Genomic DNA, 13,633 nt, shown 5'->3' on the forward strand with positions numbered 1-13,633 from the left:
AACCGACGGAGAGGAAGAGGGAGGAGTTTGGGGGAACTCCCCGCAGATCCACGGAACAGAGTAGGTTCAGGTCAGCCTGCAGCTGACATATTAGTGTTGTTAAGGGGAGAGGGATGGGCTTGTGGACAAGGGTCTGCTCTGGGATTCAGAGACCAGCTCTGCCTCAGACTGTCTGTGTATGAGGATGTGTAATCCTCTATGACTCAGTTTCCCTAGCTGTAAAAAAGGGAGAGTTTTTTTGTAACTCATAGCTGGACTGTTCAGGTTTCTTGACGCACCCAGGAATCAGTGAGATGGGGCATGAATATGTTTACCGGCAATAGTGTCTGGGATTATCACGCAAATGTAATGGGATGAGGCACCCAACTCCGTTAACGTCATTTGAAATGCCCAGCCAGAACTTTTGAAAGAATGGTTTTAAATCATTTTCGTCTTTCCTCTGCGGCCTTTGCCGACAGCCCGAGTGAAACCGAAGATGCCGAGCGTCGAAGGGTTTCCAATGACAAGCTGTGTTTATCTTTTCAACCAGCAGAGGGCGCTGCTTTCTCACGGTTTTACCACATTCCACAGGATTTCAGAGTTCGCCGGGCTCCACACACACATTCTTGGGGAAAGTGTCTTGCAATTAAATAGTTTCCAAACAAATCTACCCAAAATGCAAATGTCTCTACAACAGGAGTATTGATGTGACGCCCGTCTCTGGCCTCTCTCCAGTGCAGGGCCGGCGAAGGGGAAGGGAAGGGAGGGTTTGCACAGCTGCGCTGGGTGGCGCTGTCACTGTGCGCGCTGCAGGGCGCAGAGATACACCGCGGTGTCCGCCGGCTCCGGGGCTGCGATGCTCAGAGCTGTGGAGCTGTCATCGGCCTGGGAGGAAAACCTCCCCTGGCGAAATCCTCATTTTCGCGATAAGCCCGGTACAGCTTCGTCCCTCTCCGCAGAATGTACTGCGGGGCTCGATTAGGAGACTGTCGGTACCAGGAGAAAGAGACGCCCGAAGAATCGGTGGTTTTGTAGGAACAGCTGAATGTTACTGAGCCTCCTTCTACGTCAGACACCTGGGATTCCTTGGACTGGACCGAATCACCCAGCGCAGCACCGGGGACAAGAAATAAGTCAATACAATGCACCAGTTACAGACAAGCGGAGTGCCCAACTGGGAGAGGGGAAGAGATTGTGGAAGAGAGAGAATAAAACTAGGTATGTAGGTAGGTAGACTGAAAAGGAGAAAGTGCTACAGAGAAATGGAGAAAGGTGGCGGATTGCTTCTGGTTTGGGGAGGAGAGAGAGGGTGTTTAATTAGCAGTGAGCCAGGCTGCATGAACAAATCTAACAGTTCAATTACCTGGATACAGAGTGAGTATAAAAAGGTTTAGAACAAAACACATTTCCATTGTTTAGCGGACTCTGCTCTGAGTCACAAAGAGGAGGCGAAAACACAACAGGGAAGCAACAGGATTGTTGGCTGAATGCTATAAACCAACCCACATGCCTCCCTGAAAAGCCCAGAGGGGCGGATCTGAACCCAGTGCAGTGCCCAAACCCAGAGGAAATGAGGGGAGGGGAGTGGTGTTTGCTTCTGATTTCTATGTGAAACGGTCTGTTTCTTGGCTCTCTCAGCCACCCCAGCTTTCAGAAAGGTTTGGTTCTTTATAGCTGTCACTATCTCTATGCAATAGATAAAATGTTTAGACATGAAGTGCACTTCTTAGGCTCTCTGATTCCCTGGCGAGGCATGCGTGTATAAGAAGCTGGGCGAAGAGAGAGACTGGCAGACACAAAGAGAGACCTGGGTGGATGGATGTCGATTTCAGAGGAGCTGAAACGCTTCACAGCAGCTAAGAACCTGGCCCGACAGAGTTAGACCAGAGTTGCGGTGATGGGACACAGATCAGAACCTCGCCCAGTGTCTTTTACCACGTTTCCAGCTGGTACAATCCTGGTACAATTTTCCAAGTTTTGTGGGTGATTTGTTTTATTGACAACAAATATTGTTACATAGAGGTTGTAAATTCATGCATATATTAATTCACATAAATATAACTGAGACGATAACGCACCGGGCTCGGTTTGCAGAGCATGGTGGCTCTAACACTGCACAGGGATAGAAACCGAAAGATCTTCCCAGACATGGGAAGAGCAGAAGGAACTGAACTCGGCAGAGACGTGTTATAAAAAAGGGTCGGGTAGAAAAACAGTCTCTGCCACCCCCGGTGTGTGGGAGCCCCTCGCTCACTTCTTGTATCGCAGGAGCTGCAACTCAGCCCTACTGCGCACCTCAGAGCACAGAGATAACGCGGCTGTGCCCTGCAGGGACACAGCCTCAGTCTTCAAGGGAACCCTCTTATTATGGTCGAAAAAACTGATGAGAATGTTCCAGAGGTGACCGTGTCCTTCTCAGCAGGAGATTGATACGCTGTCTGTACGTGCTCGGTTCGGATACTGACGGAACCAGAAGAGATTTGGGCTGGTGAAAGCGGCGGTGAAATTACACTGCAAAGTGGCGGGCTGCCCCTCTGAGATTTTCATTGCTGCAGGAGACTGAAACACAGAATTACTTTGAACAAGACATGTTGAAAGACAAAAAAACCCAGTAATTAAATTATATTTATTCATTCATATTTTTACACAAAAGTCTCGAATGATCTTATGTAGAAACTGGTTTCCATTTTAAAGCAAAGTATCTCGAAAGGAAAGCAAAGTTCTTTCCTTAAACCATACGATTCTCTGGTTCAGCGAATCTAGTTTTCTTTTAAAACTTTTAGGTGGGATTTTCAAAAGATCGTTAGGAATTTGGGAGCCTAAAACCCCCTAGGGTTTGAAACCCCCGCCTGTTATAAGAGGGCTCTTGTAGCTCTCAAACACAATAACTCACATAAAAACCATTGTTTCTCTCACCTGACGTCACAAGGAGAAGGCAGACGGCAGAAGACCATTTTGCAACTTGGAATTATCCTCCTTTTTGCGAGGCCCTTTACCCAATTATAAAAATAATTCTTCCTCCTGTTTCGTTTATTAAAAGAACGTGCATGCTGTAAAAATGCTCTCTCTGTGACTCCCCCTCTTCCTTCTCTTCTTTTCTTTCTGACATGAGAAAGAAATGCTATCCAGGGGAGTGCAGGGTTCAATTACAACTTAAATAAATAAAATACAATGTAAAATGTAATTCACAGAAAGTCAGGCGCGCCCCCTTGTGGACACAATAAATCATGCAAGTAATTTTGAAAAACCAGCTAGAAAACGTAAGAATGGTCTGGCCCAGTATGGCCAAAGGTCCGTCTAGCCCAGTGTCCTGTCTTCCAACAGTGGCCAGAGGTAGACGCTTCAGAGAGAATGACCAGAACAGGGCAAGTATCGAGTGATCCGTCCCCTGTCGTCCAGTCCCAGCGTCTGGCAGGCAGAGGCTTAGAGACACTCAGTGTATGGGGTTGCATTTCTGACCATCTTGGCTACTCGCCATTTATGGACCTATCCTCCATGAACCATTCAAATATTTCTCTGAAGGGGAAAAAGGCTTATTTTCACATGGAATTTCTCACGCTTCTCTAGGTCCATCATCATTTATGGGTCTGGTGCAGAAGTCATTGGGAGAAATTCTCTAGCCCTTGTTAAGCAGAAGGTCAAACTACATGGGCATAATTCTTCCTTTTGATATTAAAAATCTGTGTACCTCTGTGTTACTTATCTCCAGAAGAAATTATTTCAAAGACTGGATTATTCCTACAAGCCATTCCTTAGTTACAGGAGTTTGGGGAAAGTGTTTCATTGCTTCTTAAGAAAAAAAGATCTTCTCACTAGAGTTCCGCATTTAAAACCTGCTTAGTGTAAATTATTAGGAGTATTAGGGGTTGTAACTCTGCCATAACCAATCCTAATCCCGGTTGGAATAGCAGGAGAGTTGGCATCAGGCTGGCAGCCAGCCATAAAACTCTGCCAAATAAATCCATCAAATGAATCCTTTATATGCCCTGTAAAGGCTTGGACTGATTAGATTTTTAGCAGAATAATTCAACAAATGTGGATTTCACCCCACACCCACACTCACACCCACACACACAGGTACAAGTACTTCCCTTGATAACCCTTTGTCTCGCTGTAAAGTTCAGTTAAGAAAAACGCTGCTTGAGAACTTATTTGGAGTTTGATTTATGGGCTATTTACTTTGCATGTGACATACGAATTGGCAACATCATGTTTGAATGGTCACATGGCTTTAACTTTTTGGATCTCGGGTATCTTCTCTCATTCATTGTGTAAATCACCCTAGTTCTGTGATGAGTGAGGGGCATGAGGAGGAGGAGGAGCACTGTGGGTAAGTTCATCCTCAGCTGACATCGGGGCCCCATTGTGCTGGGAGCTGCCCAGACACTGGTAGAGACAGACCCTGCTGCGTTTAAACATTTGGGCTGGGATTTAAGAGCCCGAGGAAGGAAGGCCTCCATTCAATCACAGGTATTTGTGAATGCGTGTATCCATTTGTTCTGATGAGTGGCATTTTCAAGAGAGGTGTGTGTGTGTGCGTGTGTGTACACATTCTGTAATGTATCAGCGAGATGCTGACAGGGAGGACAGCACCTGTGTGTCTGAGCTGTGGCCCAGCGCTGCATCCCTCACAGGGGGCGAATGCAGGGTCATGGGGACGTTCTCTCTGGTCCCTCTTCCATGCAGAGCCCCTGGAGGTGAAGGGGAGGGGAGGGTTTTTGTACAGCTCTGCTGTGTGGCTCTGTCACTGTGCCCACTGCAGGGCGTAGTAATACACCGCTGTGTCTTCCAGCTCCAGGGCTGTGATGTTCAGAGCTGTGGAGTTGCCATCAGCCTGGGAAGAAAACCTCTCCTGGGCGAAGTCTGCGGTATCACTGACGGAGCTGACTTCCTTCGCTCCTCTCCGCAGGATGTACTGCGGGGCGCGGTTCGGATACTGACGGTACCAGTAGAGATAGACACCAGCAGTGTAGCTGGTTTCGTAAGAACAGCTGAGGGTCACGGAGCCGCCTTCAGCTCCAGACATCTGGGGTTCCCTGGGCTGGAGCGAGTCACGGTCACCCAGCACAGCACCTGCAACAAGAAATAAAGAAAGGTAAGTTTAGCAGTTGTGTGCAGTCTGAGCGCTCACGTCTATACCTTAGATAGAATGAGAGCGAGGAGGCAGCGGGACAGAGAGAGAGACTGCAAAGAGGGAAAGAGAGAAACGGGAACAGGGAGACGCTGGGGGGTGTATATACAGAGAGAGAGAGATTCCTTACAAATGAGGCAAATTCTACGACCAACTACCTGGATAAAGAGTGAAAACAAAAAGGCCGAACATCACACGTTTGTTCATGGTGTTTAGTGGCTCCGGTTTCAATTCCGCCCTGAACCCTTCAGCCCTGGAGAAACAGCCTCCTCAGCTGAATGTGATAAACTAGCCCCAATTTCTTCAGCCCCTGGCCTAATGAGGGGCGTATGTGGAACTCGGAGCCCTTCCTAGCCCACAGGAAACGGAGCGTGGTTGGTTTCGCTTCTGAGCGGCGTCCTGGCCTTCCTCAGACCTCCCTTGTCGTGGTCTTGATTTGCTAGTAAGCGCGACTCTCTTTGCAAGCGGTTACATTAAGTAGGAAGTACAGTGACGGGTTGTACATAGAGTAAATTACATGTCGGAGAAATCTAGGACCCCACCTCCCTACGACCAATATCTCAAGGGTGCTTGTTTACAGGTGCACGGTGAGTAGGAAGTGCCCTTCAGGGTTGGCTGCCTTGGAAAATCCCCGCTTCTACAACGATCACATTTAAATGTTCAAGTTGAATCGCTCTCCAGAGACCTTCCGGAGGGCAAAATTACACCCGAGTGCGCCCCTGGAGCTCATTCAAGAGAAGTCGGGGTTGATGCACACAGGTTTCAAAGGATTTCCTGAATATCCGGGTATTTGAGCTTTGCAGGATCAGAGGGGCAAAGGAATTCCCGTTCTGAGAGTTCTCTACTGAGAACCGGGCACCCGCCCCCCAGATGTGAATTTTAGGGTTGCTACAAACAATGGGATCTGTTTTCAACTGAGACTGGGCAGAAAAGGAGAGAGAGATGCATGGAAGTGGGAAATAATAGTGCAACTTTCCCCCCATTCATTTAAAATGTAACGGGCCTCAGTCTTGCTGAGAAAACGCTCCATTTTCATTTGTTTGAATCGCGTTGAGTTGGATTCGACTGGGTTGGGGCTCTTTGAGATTGTTTGTCGCTTGGAATGGATTGAGTTAAACCGGGTTTCTTTGGGTTTGTAGTGGGTTGGATTGGGCTGTAATCCCCTGAGTTGGGGTTGGGGTTGAATTTCATTGAATTGAGTTACTTTGCACTGCTTTGGGTTGGGTTTGATTGGATTGTATTGGGATCCGTTCAGATGGATATAGGGTTCAGCCAGGCTGGAATGGTTTAGGCAGGGTTGGCTTGCATTACACTGGGCTCGGGTGGATAGGATTTCATGGGGTGGAGGGAGGAGGAATGAACGCATGCCCATGCGTCTTGTTGCCGCGTAAGATGCTGTAAACACAGACAAATTTTAGCGTATCCATTACACGTTTATTGATAGCGTCCTCCTCTTCTCTAGAAGGGTCAGACTTGTTCTGGTAAACTTGTTGTCCGATATGTAGCATAACACTGGGAGGGAGTTCCTGAATCTCGCTTTCGCATGAAATTATAGTCGTGACAAAATGTTATTAAAAGTTTGTACCCTTGCTCTAACACTTGTCCTTTGTGGCTTACCTTTCTTATCGAAAAGACTATTTTAGTCCAAAACATCTTCACCGATAATAATAAAAAAAACAGAGGAATATACTGTAGGGCAAAATGCAGGAACTAAATTGTGTTCGAGAGGACTGACAGAATATCAGATTGGACAATCTGTTTAAAAAACAACAACAATGTTTTTTTTCCTAACAGCTGTCAAGGATGATCCAAGTACATTTGGTCCTGCCTCCTCACAGGGAGCTGGACTAGATGACCTCTTGAGGTCCCTTCCAGCCCTGAGTTTATATGATTCTGTCCTATTACCGTAAACAACCCCCCGCTGACTTCTTGTAGGAGCGGAGATGCAGTTCTCCCCCACTGCGGGTCTCAGAGCACAGTAATACACAGCGCTCTCCTGGTGAGTAACAGCCTCAGTCTTGAAGGGAACCGTCTTATTACCCATGTACAAAGATGCTGAGAATTTTCCCTGGACAAGCGTCTGATCCGGAGCATCAAACTTCGTTTTAGTCAGTATATGCTGGGGAGGCTGGTTCGGATACTGCCGGTACCAAAACAGATACGGGCTTGGGTCACGGGTGGTGAAATTACAGTGTAAAGTTACACTTTGTCCCTCTGAGCTTCTCACTTCTGAAGGAGACTGGTGCAAGGAGTCAGTTTGTGCAAGACCTGTGGAGGGAAAGGAAAGCTTTAAACATCTACCTATGTGTGACTGGAACTTTCAAACTCGATGGCACTTGGATCCTTCACTCGCTTGTGCTCCTGTGAAAATTTCAGCCTGTGTATGTATAGGTCTGAGTCACACCTTTTAAAAAAATCGCTCTCTATTCCCAGCACGCTGATGACTTGGTTTGTGATGCTAACCTGGCTGTCTCTTTGCAAAGGAAAACAAAATTCCTCCTACGGTTTATTTGTTCAGAGACCTGTATTTTTCTTTTTCTTTGCAAATGCTTTTATTGCAAAGGAAAGTTTTTACTCTCACCTGACTGCGGAAGCAGAAGCCAGAGCTGTACAGCCACGAACAAGAGCATTTTGAAGCTTCAGGTTACCCTTGTGTTATGACTACGACCTGCAGCTAGTTAGCGAATATCTCCTCCTCCTTTGCGTTTCTGAGAATGACCATTCATGTCCTAAAGATGAAACCTGCTTCCTCCCTGAACTTTCTGTCCTTCCTCTCCGCTGGTGACGCCACACAACGAGCAGACTCATCCAGCGTCTGATTCCAAATTACTGTGATACACACGGGCAAAACCTAATGCGGATGTGAAGGTGTGGCGCGCCCTCTAGTGGATGTCAGATAAAACAACAAGAAAACCAAGCGCTCATCTCTTGCGACAATCCGCGGTCTCACATGGGACGCGGCGCCCGGGGTCTCTCTCCAGAGGAGTTTTGACAATGAGGCCATTGTCCGGATTACGGGAGGGTTACCAGTTTTTGAAAGTTACCCTCAAAAGATACAAAATAATTGATTCCTTGCTCTGCCACAAATTTCCTGGGTGACTTTTTGGGCAAGTCATTTAGGGTCTGATTATTATAGGCACTAAGGTGCCCAATGAGGCAATATAGAGGCTTTCTGGTATTTTAAAAGCTCCTAGATGCCTAACTCTCACTGAATCCCTCTAGGCGCCTAATCTCCATCGTAACACACTTAAGGGCTAGATTCACAAAGGGACTTTGCCACCTAAAGTGGCAAGTAGGTGCCTAAATCCCAGAATCAGGCGTTTCGAGGATTCGCAAAACCCCGGTTCAGCTGCTCCCAAGCCCTGTAGTTGCCTAAAATCTCACCGTGCCTAAATTTTTTTTGAGTAAAAGTTCCCTTAGGTGCCTGTGGTGGTTTTTTCCTGTCAGGATGCACCCTGCCATGACAGGAAAGTGGAGGCCTAAACCCCAGAATGATTCACAAGCTGAAGGACTATGAGTGATCCTGCACCAAACTCTCCCGCTGGGCCAAGTGTAGCCATGCCCTCAGTAAGTGGGGTTTTTGTGCAGCTCCCCTGGCGGCTTTGCTCACAGTGTCTCTCAAGGCGCAGTGATAGACAGCGGAGTCGCTCATTTCGCTGAATTTTTTCTCCAGGTGGAAGGATTTGGAGTCTTTCTCCAGCTTAGCAGAGAACCCTCGCCTGCGTCTCTTCTCCTCCTCATCCGAGGCTTCATATTGTGTCAGCAACAGGCGAGGGGCTTCATGGGGATACTGCTCGTACCAGTAGAGTACAGGAGACCCAGAGTAATCATAGGTGCAATAAAGAAGCACAGATTTTCCTTCATGGATGGTAACGGTGCTTTCGGGCTGAGTTACTGAGTCTGCATGTGTCTTTTCTGCAAAAGAGAAAATAAAATTGCTAATTGATCAGGGCTGGAATTTTCATAGTATCTTAAGGCATTTGGGGTCCCAAATTGAGTTGTAGATCGGCTCCTCGCTTTCTTAAAATCCTTCCGAAATCTCAGCCAAACATAATATGAAACATCCTCTCAAGTTTACCTCACTTCCAAAGATCTCCTTCAATTTACTCCAACAATTACCTATCTTCCCCCTCTTAAAAATGGTGTCCAGATTCCTTTTACTCTTAAGCCATTTACATCAGAAATAAAGAACCATTTACACAAAAGGAAGGAATCCATCTCTTTTTCACACGAATAATTGTATATGTCCTTCTGTTGTGTCTCTCTCAGCTATCCGTTTCATATTTAGGCACTGAAATGTTGGAAGGTAAGAAAAATAGACTAGAATGTCTTGGCCACTGCAAAAATACAACTCATAAAATGAAAACAATAAAATAGTTCAAAACAAATTATACTCACTTGAACAAAAAATTATCAAAACCACGAAGGAGAAAGAGAGCGGCATGACCGTTTTAACAATTTGTTGTTTAATAGTCCTGCAAAATCTGCCCTTTTCCACATCCACAGCTGTGTCCTTTTCTTTTCCCTCATGCACAGAAGAGCAAAGACAAGAGGTTGCTTTGGAAGGGATGCCTTTAGAAATATTTCTGCTTTTGCAATAGCTTGGCAGCTGTGTTAGTTGTATGCTTGTGTCTCTTTTCTGCCTGCAAGAGCCCTTGAATTTTTCTGACAATGCCTGAGGAGAAGAGTTACAGGAAACTGCAGATAAAAGGAAAGACGCTTTGTGTTTCAGACAAATGGACTAGGTCTCACAGGTGTAACAGCGACCCCCTGTGTGCTAATCTGTTAACCAATGGGGAATATATCGCAGAACAGCTGGAATGCGTTAGTCTGTCTGGACTCCACATTGGACGTAGTGGGGGGGGGGGGGGAAGGGGGTTTAGGGTCACTTAGTTTTACCCAAAATAAAAACTGAGGGGTCAATTAAAATATTATCTGAGTGAGTAAAGGAAATAAACTTCCTGCTCTAGGGTGTAAAATAATGTCGCATGAGTGGGGTGGGGTGTAGAAAGAAATTTTCCCTATGGGCAGGTTCCACCATATCGATCCAGCAAAGGGTCCCTTGGACCTTCCTCTGAAGCAGCTTTGTACTGGCTGCCTCTGGAGACAGAATACTGGACTAAGTGAAGCCTGATCCACTATGATCCTGCATTTCCTGGTTTCCTTTAGAATTGTGAGCAATTTCAGTGCTCTACCCTAACTGTAATCTTAAACCGTAACTCAAAATTCTAACGCTAAACCAATCCCCCAGCCCTGCTATGAACTTTGAACCTTTATCCTAAACCCTTACCCTAATTCCAGCAGAGCCATAACCTAATGCTGAAATCCTAACCCTAAACAGAAGACCAACCTTAACCCTAACCTAAAAATTGCCAAAACCCTCACCCTTACCTAACCCTAACTTATCTGTACCACTACCCTTACCTAACCCTAATACCAACTCTAATCCTACTTTCCCTTAATCCTATCCCCAACCCTAATCAAAAATTTAACTCTGACCCTAACACTAAATGGAAATCCAATCCTAATTCTAATCCTACTTCTAGCCCTCGCTTTAACCCTAAATCCTAACCTAACACAGCAATTTCTCTAACCATAACCCTAAGGAAAATGGTAACTAGAAACATAATCCTACCCCTAACCTAGTGCTAGCACTAACTTCTTAGGACTAATCCTAAACCCAAATTTACAACACTAACCCTAAAATAGGCCTAACCCCAATTTCCACCCTTTAGCTTCTAACCATGCTCCAATTCTAAAGCTTTAACTCCAATCTTAACCATAACCTTAAAATAGCCATAACCCTAACCCCTAACCCTTACCGATAACAATAAATGTAACCCTAAATTCTAACTTATTGCCATACAGGCAACACCCCAGTCCCTTACCCCTAACCTTTGACCTACCCCGAACCTGGACTAGACTAAAGAATGGGGATTAGAGCATGACAGAATTTTTGAAAGTGTTAAAGAGAGAGGATCTGCTCTCTCTGTACCCGGTTATGAACATTCAAACACTTTTGAGCTCTTGAGACACCCACAGCCTCAGCTATTTCAGTCCTTTGTGTTTCTCACCCAGTGGGGTTTTTGTACAGTTTCCCCTGGTGGCTTTGCTCACTGTGTCTCTCAAGGCGCAGTAATAGACAGCAGAGTCGCTCACTTCGCTGGAGTTTTTCTCCAGGTGGAAGGATTTGGAGTTTTTCTCGAGTTTAGCAGAGAACCCTCGACTGCGTCTCTTCTCCTCCTCGTCCGAGGCTTCATATTGTGTCAGCAACAGGCGAGGGGCTTCATGGGGATGCTGCTCGTACCAGTAGAGATCTGGAACCCCAGCATAGTCGAAAGTGCAGTTGAGAAGCACGGGTTTTCCTTCGTGGACGGGAACGGTGCCTTCTGGCTGAGTTACTGGGTCTGCATAGGACCTTCCTGCAAAAGAAAACAAAATTGCGAACTGATTCGGGCTGGAGTTTTCATAGCTTCCTGAGGCAGGTGAGATCCCGAATGTAATTGTAGACGGGTTCCTCACTTCTTTACTTCTCAAGTTTACATAATTTCAAAACATCTCATTCAATTTACTCCCACAAGTACCTATCTTATCCGGTCCCCCCGAAAAGGTGTCCTTTTTCCTTTTATAGCTGAAAAATATTTATATCGGAGATAAAGAACCACTTTTACAAAAGGAATGGAAGCCCACCTCTTTTTCATTTTCCCACATTAATACTTTTCTGTGTCCCTCATATTGGATCTTTCTCAACTATCGAGTTTCACATTTGGGCGCTGAGATGTATGGGGAATGGAATAGAATATAGGATATGAGAATAGAACTACAGATTAAATGAAAAAGTATATAATATTTAAAGTGGCAGAATTGAATCACACTCACTTAAAACAAAAACCGTTACAACCCATAAAGCAAAAATCAGAGGCATTTTCACTGTAATAATTGTTAACGTTACACCTCTGCTTGTCCCCTGATCATATGTGCAAAGAAGAAGCTGTGTCCTCTTTCTTTGCCAGATTTAAAAAAAAAAGCACAAAGCGAAAATATTGTCTTTGCGGTGATGCCTTTAAAATCTATATTGTATCTCTCGGACTCCTCCTGTCTCCTAGCCTTGTGCAGGTACGCATCTTTCTTTTGTGCTCTGCCCTTGCTCAAGAATTCTTTCTGAGTCTCTCCGAAAGGAAGGAGGAGGTGGGGACTGCAGAAGGCAGAGTTCCAGAGCACACAGGGTTTTAGAAACTGTCATTGATCGATGGGATATATACTGCAAATGCAACACTGCCACCACGTGGGAGTTTTCTCTTCTCTATCACTGATTATAAGGGTGTTTCCCAGTTAAATTGTACCACCAAAATGAGGAGAGTATTGGTATGGTGTTATCTTTTTCTTTCGTGTTTTTGTGGGTTTGTTATTTATCTGTTTTGGAATGAACTAAACTCTTCTATTTCAGGGCATGAGCCAAATTCTAGCTGACCAGAGTTCAGGGCAGGAAAAAACCTGTGGACAGGTTGCTCAATGAGGGGGTGTCAAGATTCCTTCCACACTCTGAACTCTAGGGTACAGATGTGTGGACCTGCATGAAAGACCCCCTAAGCTTATTTTTACCAGCTTAGGTTAAAACTTCCCCAAGGTACAAACTATTTTACCTTTTGTCCCTGGACTTTATTGCTGCCACCACCAAGCATCTAACAGTTATAACAGGGAAAGATCCTGCTTGGAAACGTCTTGCCCCCCCCAAAAAAATATCCCCCCAAGCACTACACCCCCTTTCCTGGGGAAGGCTTGATAAAAATCCTCACCAATTTGCATAGGTGACCACAGACCCAAACCCTTGGATCTTAAGAACAATGAAAAATCAATCAGATTCTTAAAAGAAGAATTTTAATTAAAGAAAAAGTAAAAGAAAAACCTCTGTAAAATCAGGATGGTAAATACCTTACAGGGTAATCAGATTCAAAACATAGAGAATCTCTCTAGGCAAAATCTTAAGTTACAAAAAGACACAAAAACAGGAATATCCATTCCATTCAGCACAGCTTATTTTATCAGCCATTTAAACAAAACAGAATCTAATGCATATCTAACTAGATTGCTTGCTTGCTTACTCTTTACAGGAGTTCTGACCTGCATTCCTGCTCTGGTCCCGGCAAAAGCAACACAGACAGACAGATCCTTTGTTCTCCCCTTCCCCCAGCTTTGAAAGTATCTTGTCTCCTCATTGGTCATTCTGGCCAGATGCCAGTGAGGTTATCTTAGCTTCTTAACCCTTTACAGGTGAAAGGGTTTTTCCTCTGTCCAGGAGGGATTTAAAGGTGGTTAGCCTTCCCTTTGTATTTATGACTGGGGAAAAAGATAATAACAGAAAATGTGGAAATGGCAGACGTGCTTAATGACTTCTTTGTTTTGGTTTTCACCAAGAAGGTTGGTGGTGATTGGACGTCTAGCATAGTGAATGCCAATGAAAGAGCTAGGATCAGAGTCTAAAATAGGGAAAGAACAAGTCCATAATTACTTAGACAAGTTAGA

At 45.3% G+C, this 13,633-nt stretch overlaps 3 gene segments (V, D, J or C); all 3 read right to left on the reverse strand.

Annotated features, from left to right (window-relative positions):
* Positions 1–4,723: 4,723 nt before the first annotated feature.
* Positions 4,724–5,735, reverse strand: LOC122462622. The segment is given in 2 exon segments: positions 4,724–5,052; positions 5,269–5,735. Coding segments are annotated over 2 exon segments (378 nt in total).
* Positions 5,736–7,555: 1,820 nt separating this feature from the next.
* LOC119563593 lies at positions 7,556–9,949 on the reverse strand. The segment is given in 2 exon segments: positions 7,556–9,025; positions 9,509–9,949. Coding segments are annotated over 2 exon segments (450 nt in total).
* Positions 9,950–10,014: 65 nt separating this feature from the next.
* LOC119563592 lies at positions 10,015–12,334 on the reverse strand. The segment is given in 2 exon segments: positions 10,015–11,532; positions 11,990–12,334. Coding segments are annotated over 2 exon segments (420 nt in total).
* Between the last annotated feature and the right edge of the window lie 1,299 nt (positions 12,335–13,633).

The sequence above is a fragment of the Chelonia mydas genome, chromosome 13 (assembly GCF_015237465.2).
Source record: "Chelonia mydas isolate rCheMyd1 chromosome 13, rCheMyd1.pri.v2, whole genome shotgun sequence".
Classification (NCBI taxonomy): Eukaryota; Metazoa; Chordata; order Testudines; family Cheloniidae; genus Chelonia; species Chelonia mydas.